At 43.8% G+C, this 13,105-nt stretch overlaps 1 protein-coding gene across 2 annotated transcripts in view; it reads right to left on the bottom strand.

The window, feature by feature from the left end:
* Window positions 1-13,105, bottom strand: part of SYTL3 (synaptotagmin like 3) — an 83,472-nt gene that overhangs the window by 60,588 nt on the left and 9,779 nt on the right. For both annotated transcript variants that reach the window (XM_007461771.1, XM_007461770.1), the window contains exon 4: window positions 8,050-8,114. In XM_007461771.1, coding sequence (XP_007461833.1) covers window positions 8,050-8,114 — 65 coding nt within the window. The remainder of the gene's footprint in view (window positions 1-8,049; window positions 8,115-13,105) is intronic.

Raw genomic sequence — 13,105 nt, forward strand, 5'->3', positions numbered from 1 at the left:
TTCTAGTTATTAGTGATCTAGAAAAGTTCCATCACCATTGTTCATTAAATTTGCTACTTTACCAGCGCCTCTCATAAGAAGAATTACCTGAGGACTTGTTAAATATAGTCGGACCCTGTGTCCACAGGATCTACATCTGTATTCAACCAACCTCGGTGGAAAACTTTCAAAAAACAAAAATTCCAGAAAGTTCCAAAAAGCAAAACTTGAATTTGTGGCACACTGGAGACTATTTACATCGTATTTACATTGTATTAGGTATTATAAGGAATCTAAAGATGATTTAAAGTATACGGGAGGATGTGGATAGGTTATATGAAAATGCTACACCATTGCATATAAGGGACTTGAGCATCCTCAGATTTTGGTACCCAAGGGGTACTGGACCCAAACCACGTGGATATCAAGGGATGTCTGTATATACTCTTGGGTCCCACCTGGTCCCACTGAATCAGGAACTTTGAATTTAATATGAAAGAGCCCTCAGCTGATCCTCCAGCAGGGGCCTCAGAAGCGGCAGTAAAATCCTCTGCAGGGAGATTCCAGATGCCTGAGAGTGGAGGGGGAGAAGGGCAGGGAGCTGCCTGAAGACGCCCTGGATGCCCTTGAAAATCTGTGCGTTTTGATGACTCTGATATACCACAGATGAAATGCACCTATGGTATATAAGGAATTAAGACAACAAAACTAAATGTTAAATTACAAGATCTTAGAGGGAAAAAAAAAGCCAGTCTATAATCAGAAAAAACAATTTTAAGGAAAGCAAAATATTTAAATACTTTTCATATCATCTCCCTGCAAAAATGGAGAATTGGGGCTCATTTTTTGGTTTTAAATCTTTTTAATGGTTGGAAAATTAGCAAAACAAACTACCACAATTAATACCTATTCTTTCCAAGACAAGTAATTGGCTTATTACTTACACCTTACCTATTTTTGAGGGAAATTTGGGGAGCATTTATCTTAAATGGCACATATCCAATAGGACCATTAAAAGAGATAAGTAGAAACATAAAAGAAGGGAATTGGGTGACAGAGGGCATACTGATTCCTGGAATTACTTCAACTGGACATTAAATTTAGCTGTAGGTTTCTGGATGCCAAAAAGGAAAACAACTCTAAGTTTTCGTTCTCAGGTGCCTAGTCGGTGCCACCACTGGCAATGGGTACTACTACATATAGCAACACCTTTTATCTCCAACCAGCTCTACCCTTGCTTCATTCATTCACTTACTCATTTGCTCATAGCTCATACCCTCAAAGAATTCAAAACCTGGGTGTGTCATCCATGTGGTCAACCCCACCACCCCGCCAGGGCTCAGGGCTGGGGTACAAGGTGAGCAGTGCCCTGAGGCTGTGCAAATCAACGGCCCTGGGTTACAAGCCAATGGGGAAGGGACTGATTATAGAACAAATTGTACTGAGAAAACTGATGCTTGGGAGAATAAAGTGAAATTAGATCCAGCCTCCTGAATGCATTGTGAAGAGTTGAACGTAAATAAAACATAGGAATTAGAAGTAAATATGGATATCCAACCGATGGCAGGATAAGGAAGGAGTCTTTAAGCATAAAAGAAAGAAATTATACAGGAAAAGGTAGATGTGACTATCAAGAAGGAAAAAACAAATCTCGATGTCAGAAAACATAAAGATACATATTCAACTTACAAGACCAAAGAGGGCAAAAACCCTTATGAACAACTACAGAAGATCAAAAAGGTGGAAAATATTCAACCCCATTAGTCATGACAAGAATTTAAACAGCAAGCAGCTATTTTGGATGACAAATGTGGTTTTACCAGATGACAAAGTTGCTGTTGTTTATTTTTTATTGTTTTATTTTTTTGCGGTATGCGGGCCTCTCACTGCCGTGGCCTCTCCCGTTGCGCAGCACAGGCTCCGGACGCGCAGGCTCAGCGGCCATGGCTCACGGGCCCAGCCACTCCGCGGCGCGTGGGATCTTCCCGGACCGGGGCACGAACCCACGTCCCCTGCATCGGCAGGCGGACTCCCAACCACTGCGCCACCAGGGAAGCCCTGTTGTTTATTTTTAAGGATAGTTCCTAGGGGTGAGAAGAACGGTACACCCCGCCTGGAGGCAAATGTTCCAAAGCTTTCATCTTGTCCTTCTGCTTCTGGAAATATTCAGAGACATGACAAGGATTTATCTACCAGTGTGTTCACTTTATTATTTTAATAATATTATAAGCTCCCAAAAATGTAACAACAAAACTTGAAATTCCCTAACTTCACAACAATAGCAATTTGGTTAAATACTGTCACATTCCAACGATGAAATGAGATGCCGTCACCAGAAATCATACAGTAAATGACATTTAAGGATATGAAAAAAATGTTCTTTGTAAATTATCAGGTGAAGAAATATCAGTATAAAAGTCTATATACCATTTGATCCCAATTTTGTAAACACATTAGCTCAGCTCATGAAATTGCCTCTATTCAATTTTTTTTTACCTATCAATTCCTTATGGCTTAGTCTAAATGCTTTTTTAAGTGTGTAGAGAGTTATCCCTATACATATATGGATACATATATTCACCAAATAACAGAAATGACATGCCCCAACTATAAATAGTTCTCAGGGTGACGTCACCATATTTTTAATATGCTTACGCTTTTCTTCAGTTTTTTTAAATGAATATATATTAGGTTTACATTCAGAACAAAATCACAAATATAACTTGAAATCATGTTCAAGAAGACAGGATGTAATGGGGGCCAGAGTGTGGTGAGGGGGCCGCTCTCAGACCCGAACCTGCCAGGGTCGGGTGAATGAGCGCACGTTTCCCCGAGGGGAGTCTGGCAAAACACGTCAAGCCTCTCAAGTGTTCACACATCTGACCAGTCACTCTCCTTCTAAGAATCTGTCCAAAGGAAGTGAACAGAGATGCCAAGATACCTGTACAGACTGTTCACTGCAGAATTATCTATAATATGATAATTTGAATACAGTGATACACTCACAGACAAGAGGGAACAATAAATGGTATATGTTATGTAGTCATGAATGTATGTTGGAAGGTCTTAATAGCATGAGGACATGTTTATGCTAAGCTGAATTTTAAAAGACAAAAACCTATATATACTCTGACCACAAACACACTTTAAAAATTGCTAAGTCTGGGGACTTCCCTGGTGGCGCAGTGGTTAAGAATCTGCCTGCCAATGCAGGGAACACGGGTTCAATCCCTGGTCTGGGAAGATCCCACGTGCCGCGGAGCAACTAAGCCCGTGCACCACAACTACTGAGCCTGCTCTCTAGAGCCCACGACCCACAACTACTGAGCCCTCGTGCCACAACTACTGAAGCCTGTGCACCTACAGCCCATGCTCTGCAACAAGAGAAGCCACCACAATAAGAAGTCTGCACACCGCCACGAAGAGCAGCCCCACTTGCCGTAACTAGAGAAAGCCCGTGTGCAGCAACGAAAAACCAACACAGCCAAAAATAAATTTTTTAAAAAATTGCTAAGTCTGTATGTATACCCACATGCACAGGATCACCTAGAAAGAGGGCCAGGAGAATGTGTGCATGTGTGTGTGGGGGGGGTGCACGTGTGTGTGGTGCACGTGTGTGCAATTAACAGTGGGTTTTTAGGGGTTTTTTTGGTCTGTGCGCGTGACATGTGGGATCCTAGTTCCCCCACCAGGGATCGAACACACGTCCCCCGCAGTGGGAGCGCGGAGTCGTAACTCCTGGACCTCCAGGGAGGTCCCTAACTAACAGTAGTTTTAACCAGCGGTGGGATTTTTATTGCTTTCTGTCTATTCTGCATTTCCCAAATATTCTGCAATGAATAGGCATTACTTCTACAATCAGAAAGTAACTTATTTTAAAAGAGAAAAGAAATGTCCCCCCTCAGAGAGGATGGAATATGGGGAAGCAGGTGGAGCCATGGAGATGAGCTAGGGGCTACAGCACTGAAGTGGGAATGAAGGGCCAGAGGAAGATTGAAGAGACGGGGGCAGGAGAAGCGGCAGCATTTGCTGCCTGACTGGATGTGGCGTGGGGAGGGAGAGGGAGGAGTGAAGGATTCCGAGGTCCCAGGCTTGGCATAGGGGATACAGGATGCGGTAGCCAGCCTCCTCAAGGGCCCCAGTGAGTCCTCCCTCCTGATATCCACACCCTTGTGAATACAGCTGACCTATAGGATACAGCAGAAGTGACAGGGTGTGACTTCTGATGCTAGGTATAGTGGAATAACTGAGGACATGGAAAGGAGACGTGACCCATGAGCCACCCGCCCCAACAAACTGTGGGCTGGCGAATAAGCCAGAACTGTGAACAGTCCTGAATGCTTTGAGCCCCATCCCGGCAAACCGGGGGCCTGCGAAGAAGCATTGAGTGCTTTGGGCGCTGATCCATGAGAATGTCCTCAGTGTAATCAGTGTGGTGGGAACACAAGGCAATGCCCTTGTGCAACTTCAGTATAACCAAAATAATGGTGGGAACTTTGTGCTGCTTTTGCGCTCAAGGACGAAGCACGGCATGTTTTCAAGAAAGCCCGTTATTGCTTTTGTATCATCAATAAAAACATAGGTTGCTGCTTTGGCATTTCTGAAGTGTTAAGAAAACAAGTCTTAAAATGTTAACAGAGATAATGCTTTAATAAAAGCTACCACAGCAGGACAGACGGAGCTGTTTTGCCTGAGCGAGCGGCAGCCCTCTACTGCTGTGCTTAGGCACAATTCACCTCCTGTGATGAGCTTACTTTCGGCCCTGTCATAAGATAAACTACAATACTAGGCCATAAGGATATTGATGGAGACAGAAAATAGGAAGTAGGATCGTGGTTACAAGGGGCTTTGCAAAGGGAGACCGTGGGATGATCAATTCTGAAGACGGACAGTAGTGACGGTTGCAAAACAAGTGCATGTACTCAACGCCATCGAACTGTATAGTTAAAAACGGTTAAAATAGTAAATTTCATATCATGTATAAATTTCACCACAATAAAAAAAAATTTTTTAATATGAAGATGGATCACAGAGCTCTGCCGTGGTCTGTCTTGGGTCACTTGCCCTGGGGGAAGCCAGTCGCCATGTCGTGAGGGCCCTCAAACTGCCCCGTGGAGAGGTCTAGGCGTGGAGGAAACGAAGTCCCCTGCTAACAGCAGCACTAACTAGCCCGGTACGTGCGTGAGCCCCCAGAAGGGAGATCCCCCAACCCCAGGCAAGCCTTCAGCTGAGGACAGAAACCATATAAAATGATAATGTTAATTGTTTTAAGCCACTAAGTTTGGGAGGAATTTTTAACCCAGCAATAGGTAACTAATGCCTAGAAAGAGGCACAAATTTGAGCTGTCTCGTCCCCTTTCATGGTTTAAGCCACCATCGCGTCTTCCTAGCTTCCACTTAGGAGGCAGAAGGCTGGAAAGAGCCGTGTTCACACCATTACGACAAACACACTAGGGAATATGCAGAATCACACTTTTTCTCAAACACATCAGAGCACGAGGTGGCAGCTGGCTGCCTATTAGGGCCCAGCAGGGAGTGGGAAAGGGAGCCGGGAGTCAGGGAGGGGGGAGGACCCTGACCCTTCCTCTTCACCAGCACCCACTCAGCAGCGGCCCCGGCGGTGTGTGCTGCCTGCAGTCACCATCTCTGTGCTCCCTCGCTGGTCTCCTTTTGTCTTTCCAGTCCTCCAACAATACCTGTTGAACCTATTCCCTAAACTAAATTCTGTTTCTTCAAATCTGTGTGGTTTCTGTTTTCCTACCTGGCCCTCAACTGATAGAGCACCCAAACTCAGTTCAATCTCTTTTGGGGACAGAGATAAGTGTGGTAGAGTTCCTGCCTGTCCAGATAAACCTGCAGCATCCTAGCCTGGACCCCCTTTGCTGACTCAGCTCCTCCCCACCTCCCCCCACCTGTGGTCTGGCGCACAGTCCTACTTGGGACCCCCAACATGGCACTGTTCTTCATCTCGCCACGCCTTCCGAGCCCAACTCTACTAAAATTGGACAATAGGAAAATGAGGCACCTCAGCACTTGAGGAAGCATTGAAGAGAAGGAAGGATTCGTTTTTCTTTGGTTTGTTTTATACCTTGGGAATAGACAACAAAAATTGAAAAGGATGATTTACGCTTAGGCTGACTTTCATTCCTCTAATTTTTTTCCTGATATTTTCACTCTGGTGGAAAGTCACTAGACAAGAACGAGAAACCCGGGAAGTCGGTCTCATTTCTTTCCTCCTCCCCTTCCTATCACCAGGATAACCTACTTCTCCCTCTCACTCAGAAGAGGAAGAGTGCTGGACACGTGCACGTGCACACACGTATTCTGGCCTGCAAATCAATTTCCCTATCTGAAGTAATGATACCGAAACTTACAAGGTATTAAAAAAAATTCTGGGATGTCTTCAGTGAGCTGGTTTGAGAGATAACAGAAACTTCACTCCCTACAGACATTTTATGAACTAGGACTAGATGTGGAAAAAAAAAAAAAATGAGAATCTATATACCGCCTGAAGAAAAGCTTAGCCTCCCAACCGAAAAGTATTTTCAAGAAACAAATAAAATGTATAGGAAACAATAAAATGTATAGGAAGACTCCAGACTGTCACTGCTCGCTTAGATGATGCAATGGATATAGGCTGATGGCCCCAAGGGAGCAAACACTGCACAGAAGATGAAAAAATCTTAGATATCTCAATGGTGTGTGCTCTGCTCCAAAAGGCCTCCATACATAAATATATAGCTATAGTTATGCAGTATACCTGGGATATGAAACTTTCATGGACTGGTAATATTTAGGGGAAAAAAGTGTTAACAAGGCTGTTTGGGAACTAGAGAGAGGACACTAGAGAAAAAAGGACTGAGAAACCCAGGTCTAGATAAAAATCATACACGCTGCATATATTTTTTTTTTTTGGCTTGAGCACTCCCATCAGTATTATATATTCCTCCAGATTTCTAATAAACTCAGCAGAATCATCACTTCTTCTTAAGAAGAGTCAGGAATGTAATCCAGGGGAGAATTTACCGCTGACTAAACCTCAGTGCACAGTGCTTTTATGAAAGCTGATTGTCAACACTCAGACGAATGGCTTCCTTTACGTGCCAACACACACTTTGCTTGAGGCTAAATAGCTTATTTCTCCACCTCAAACTGTTACTATCCCCCCCCACCAGAAAAAAAAGTGTTTCCAGCCACCCACATCCCCGCCAGGTCAGTCCAGGCTCCCCTGTGTGCAGTCCCCACGGTGACACATCAGAGACGGGTGCCACCCGTGTTACCACCGTGGACAGATAGGGTGTACAGAGCATGCTGCCTCTGCTCTATTCTGATGACACGTGTGTGCGCCTTTGCCTGATAAGTTATCCTCTTATCTGCACAGCTCACATGCTGTGACGTGACACTTCTGTAACCAAAGCATGACCCGTTTTCTCCATGGCCTTGAGTCCCAGTTACTAATCACACCATTATATGTCAACTTTGCAAGTACTTTATAAGACATCCGGGGTACATGAACCAAATACACACCTCCACTCACATAATCACATGTGCTCACTTCATAGTCACCAATATCTGCTAAATTCTAATGCAGTTCACTCACTGTGGCCTTCAGTTATTCATTCAATCATTTTGATCAAGGTTTGGGGCTAATAAGATTTTAAAAGCACAGTTTCTGCTTGTGGAAAGAAAGAGAAGCGCACCAATAATGACATAATATGAGGCATTTCAACAGTGATGGAAGAGATGTATTTACAAACCGGTGTTTCGGAAGAGGGAGACATCACCCCCAGAAGCAGAAGTCAGGGAAACTTCGTGGAAAACAGGTGGATTTCAGCAGGGTTGGGGTGGGGTCAGTGCGGGGACAGAGGGAAGCCCCACAAGCGAAGGTGGTAAACCGCATGCGCTGAGGGGCAGAGGCAGGGAAGTTTAGACAAAAGGAACAGGAGGGCTGACCGTACAGAAGCCCATATACCACGCCATGTTAAGTTTTTCATATTCAAAATCTTACTAGCAAATGTTTTTAAACTGGGAATGTCATTTTACTTTAGTAAACGTTTTGAGAGCATTTACCTTCAGTTGGAAATTTCTTGGCTCGTTCCTCAAAGAACCATTCTCCAGTTTTTATTTTCACGTTTCTGAAAAGCAAGCAGAAAGGAAGCCTCAGAGGGAGACGTGGGTGGTGCCATATTTGGCTCATACAAGGTAGGGAGATATCATCCAAACATTAGTCTGGCAAAGGACCTCAGAGGTCAAATTTCTGGCCCAAATCCCTAACTATACAGGTTTCCCATATAGATTAAGTGATCTGACTAGAAGGCAGCAAAGCTGTAAATCTGAAAAAGAATATATATAATACATTATACATATAAATATATAAACGGAGTCACTTTGCTGTGCACCTGAAACGAATACAACACTGTAAATCAACTATATTTCAACAAAAAATAAAAGTAAAATAAAAAGAAAGATAAAAATTTTTAAAAAGCAGCAAAGCTGGAGCTTCTACTCGGGTACATTTTACCCTGCATGTCAATGTAATGTAACATAATAAATATACAAGGAGAAACAAAGTTGCCATCAAAATGATCAATTTATCATGTTCATGGTGGGGAGCAACGGCATGAAGGAAAATCAACAAAGAAATTCAGTGCTATCTATTTAGCTAAGAAAGAGATCATCCTTAGTTAGGTTAGTTTGAGCTAACTACAACATTTACCAGGAGCCAACAGAGCAGATTCACCTGAGAAGTTTCCTGGGAGCACCTGAAATCTGGGATATGGGATCAAAGGGCTTCACTGGAGATTTGGGGACCACTTGAGAGACAGGGGACGTGACCTCTCGTTGGGAAGCCAGTCTGACAGCAGCTCCCTGGGCATCTCTACATCCCCTCCCATCCTACTCAAAGGCACAGCAGCATGAGAGCACTTTGTACGGTCACCGGTTGAAACTGAAGTCCCAAAGCCTGTTTTACTCTTGATGGTTTCCAAATTTCTAAAGAAACCACCCTCAACCTCAAAGAGCCTCAGAAAGGTAGACTTGTCAATAGCCTTTCAGGACATAAAGTTAAACACACAGATACTATAAATTATTCACACCATTAAAATAATGTGCCATAAAACTTGTCAATTCCTAGGTCATGCAAATTTAAGAAAAATGAAAACCAGTCAAATTCTCTTCTATAAGTACTTACTGAAATACATTCTCCATTAGGTTCTTTCAGCCTATGTATGATCTCAAATGGATTTTAAGTTAATGCTTACAAATGCAGTAAATTCACAAATATATTGCAATCTACATTTTTTTTTTTTAAGTATCCTTTACTCTCTGGAGCTTTAGTAGTTGTCAGAAGACATCAACCAACTCCCTCCCCTTCATCTTGTTAACAACTATTATATTCTCCGATTAGTATGCAAATGATTATTCCCAATGCTTAGTGACCAGAACAAGGGAAACATACACAGAGCATTTATGAATTTTGGCAACAGAATTTTGATAATCAGTCACTATCATTCAGAGCCAAAGATATATCACAGTTGCATGTTTTACGTATCATGAGAGAGACAGGGGAAACTTTTCATCCGTAAAATCAGAAACTCAGATATCTAATCCACTAAATCGACACAAAACACATGAAGGAGAACTCAGCGTCTCAACGGAAGTTCTCCCTTCTGGTGCTTGAAGACAAGCAGAGAATCAAAACCCAGGGAAAGTTCGCAGAGATTAACGGGGGGTGGGGGGTGCGTTCACGCTTCTTTGAATTGCCATTCCCACAACTGCTCTATTTCTGAGGACGCTTCCTCCATCCTTATACAGCGGGACAAAGTCTAAGGGTCGAGTAGGAGAGGAAAATCAAATGTGGAAACAAGGAGTCCTCCATCTGATAAACAAACGTCACTTCCTGATGTTTATTTTCCTGGGGGTGGTGACCCTTCCAGCTCATCTACTCTCTCTCTCCAGCCCATTACCTGTGACCAAAAGCATTTATATGAGACAGGTGCTGGGGGCGGGGCATGGCCTCAGACTGGACCTGAGAGAGATCAGAACTAATTCAGTGGCAAATCAAACCATGAATTTACAGTCAGCTGAGCTAGCCAGACACAGGCCACCACTGAGGAGTACTCACACCTGTAGATGCACAATCACGAAAAAGGAAGAGCAGCTAAGGGGACGGCGGAGAGCAAGGTGAAAACGCCCGAATAAACATTTTATTACATTTTACAACATTTTATTACAAAGTCCTCTTCTAGCCCTGGTCTCAGAACCTATATAAGAAGCAGATAAAGTAGAATATTAGTATCTCCTAGGGCTAATCATCTAACGTTACCATCTAATCATCTAACTCAATCTCAACAGATTACTTGTGAAATTCAAGCAGGACCTTCCTTGGCAGGGACAGATTTGAACACCAACCCACAGGTCTCTTAGGCTTATCTGTGACTAAAGAATGGAAGGATAAAAGTACCACAGGCCTAAACCATACGACGACAAGTACTCTTGCATTTGAGGCTGTTTCCTTTGAGAACTAGATTGGAGCTGGATCTCCATAAACACTTCTGCAGAATCAGCCATTTCATAAGCATTTAGTCCCTAATGGTTTTCATAAGGGCTCCCAGCCCACACACATTCCAAGTGTTATAAGAAGAACCATTTATGGCTGTTACTGTCTAAGACAGAGGTGAGCATATCTTGCAGTGTCTCTGTCCTCATCAGGGCCAGCACAGGGTAGCATGACTCACAGTAACCAAAGGAAACATTGATTATTTCTCTCCCCCCTCACCGATGACTCAAGCAGAATTTGGCTATGAAAGCTTCTTGGAACATTTTCTGAACCCAGCAACAGATGAATGGTTTTAAATTTCTCCCACAGCATCATGACTTGTTTCTTTAAAACTTTTTCAATCAATTGATAAATCCATCTCAGAAAGCAAAATCCAAGGATGGTGAAGAGAGCAAGAGATCTAGAGTTCCATGTCTGACTTTCCATGAACTCTGCATGAGGAAAACGGTTACTAGAAACGCCAAGCACACGGAACACCGACAGCTCCTGAGAAACTGCTGGAGGTTCCAGCATCCATTTTCATAGCCTTGAACTCTGTTAACGCTGTCATTTCATTAGCAAAAGAGAAATAACTGTTGAAAAGCACTTTGCAAATTCTAGCACACAAACGTTCAATAATACGATGAATGGAGGACCCTAATAGAAAGATATTCAATAGTCTGACCTCATTTCTATCGCAAGCAGTGAGTCGAAGAGGCCTGCTGGAATGCACTTACTCTGCATTCAAACTACTAGCATCTGCAGGTGGGTAAGCTGTCACATCCAAAGCACCTGCTTTATGCTCCAAGGAGAGTCAGCACCATGTCCCTAGAATTGCTTAATGTATTTCTACCGTTCAACGAACAAGAGGTAGAAAATTTATCTGCATGCCAGGATTCTTTGAATGCCTTAAAGACACACATCTCCCAGGCAGATTTGTGCTCTAACCAGTGCCCTGATGGCAAGGAAGCCTCAAGAAAAGCCTTGGTGGCTTATCAGACAAACAAGCTATAAAAACACCAAAAGAAGCGGCCAAATATTGTAAAACTAAGATCAACCTAATTTCTTTGCACTGGCTTGTCCAACCGCTTGGTAATTCCCAGCTAAAGTGGTCCTATGCACCCATACAGTTGAAAAAAGTTTTTTTTTTACTTCAAATAATCTTATACCTAAGGTGGGTTTTAGTTACAAAGCAAAATAATGAGGTTTTTTCCCTTCAACAACTAGCTCAATTGATCTGATTTCAATGTTCTTACGGGAAAAAAGACTGATCATTGTGATTAAATCCTAGGTAACCAAGAGTCAGAATCAAGATGAAGATAAAGAAGCGATTTTAACCAAGCAGCTACCATCACTTCTTGCAAAACATGAATAACTCTACTTAACTGCAGAGAGAAGGCAGGTCCCACCCCCCTGCGTCATATTCAGTGCTCTATCCACAGCCATGAGCAAAGCCAAGGGACACGGTGGGGCTGGTGACTACATGTGGGTTGATGAATGAATATCCCCACCCCTACAGAGAGCACCCTGAGAATTGAAGGGATAAGGTGGGACCGACATAGGTGGAGCCCTGGTGGTACCGAGGCATGATATGCATCACGCCCTCTAAATGTGTAGGGGCAGGAATCACAAACTCAGGCACCAAGCAGACACTCTAAACGAAGAGAGTGGCTAAGGGACGAAACAAGAGAGAGGGGTGGGCACTGTCGTGAGCTGCAGAACCCATGCCCCGTTTTAAGGCATTACAATGATAACTATAGACATGGGGCAGGCCAACAAAACAAGGCCTGTGGGCTGTCTGCAGCCTGTTGGCCATGAGTCTGTGATTCCTGGTTTGTTACATCAGATAATTAGTCAATGAAAGAAATAACAATTCTACTGCAGCTGGACAGAGCTGCACTTGTTAAAGCCTCAAACAGAAAACGAGTTAGACCTTGTGCATCACCCCATCTTCCCCATAGATCTAAGAAGGGACTCCACCACCACCGACAGGTCACGAGACCAGAGACAAGGAGCGTGTACTCTGTTGGCAGACCCTGAACCTGGATGTCTGAAGACAACGCAGAGCCTCTGACCAAAGGCCACGGGCAGGAGAAACAGAGTCCTGCAGACCAGGAGCGGCTACTCAAGGTGCATCACTGCAGGAACCAGGGAAAGTTTCAGAAAGCAGTTGTCTTCAAAAGCATTTAAAAACTGCCTCCATGAAAAGGAAACAAAGACATAAGGAAAAGCCAGGCTGAAGTGAAGAGACAACAGACTAAAGGAAGATTTACAAAATGAACAATGCAAACACAGAACAAGCTGTTTTACCAACAGGAAAGAGCAGAATAGAGAGTCTGGAAAGTTGAATCAGTTATGCTTTCGCAGAACATGAGAGAAAAAGACATTAAATATTGAAGGAGGGCTTCCCTGGTGACGCAGTGGTTGAGAGTCCGCCTGCCGATGCAGGGGACGCGGGCTCGTGCCCCGGTCCGGGAAGATCCCACATGCCGTGGAGCGGCTGGGCCCACGAGCCACGGCCGCTGAGCCTGCGTGTCTGGAGCCTGTGCTCCGCAACGGGAGAGGCCACAACAGTGAGAGGCCCACGTA

Source organism: Lipotes vexillifer, unplaced genomic scaffold (assembly GCF_000442215.2).
Source record: "Lipotes vexillifer unplaced genomic scaffold, Lipotes_vexillifer_v1.1 scaffold1594, whole genome shotgun sequence".
In the NCBI taxonomy this organism is placed as follows: Eukaryota; Metazoa; Chordata; class Mammalia; order Artiodactyla; family Lipotidae; genus Lipotes; species Lipotes vexillifer.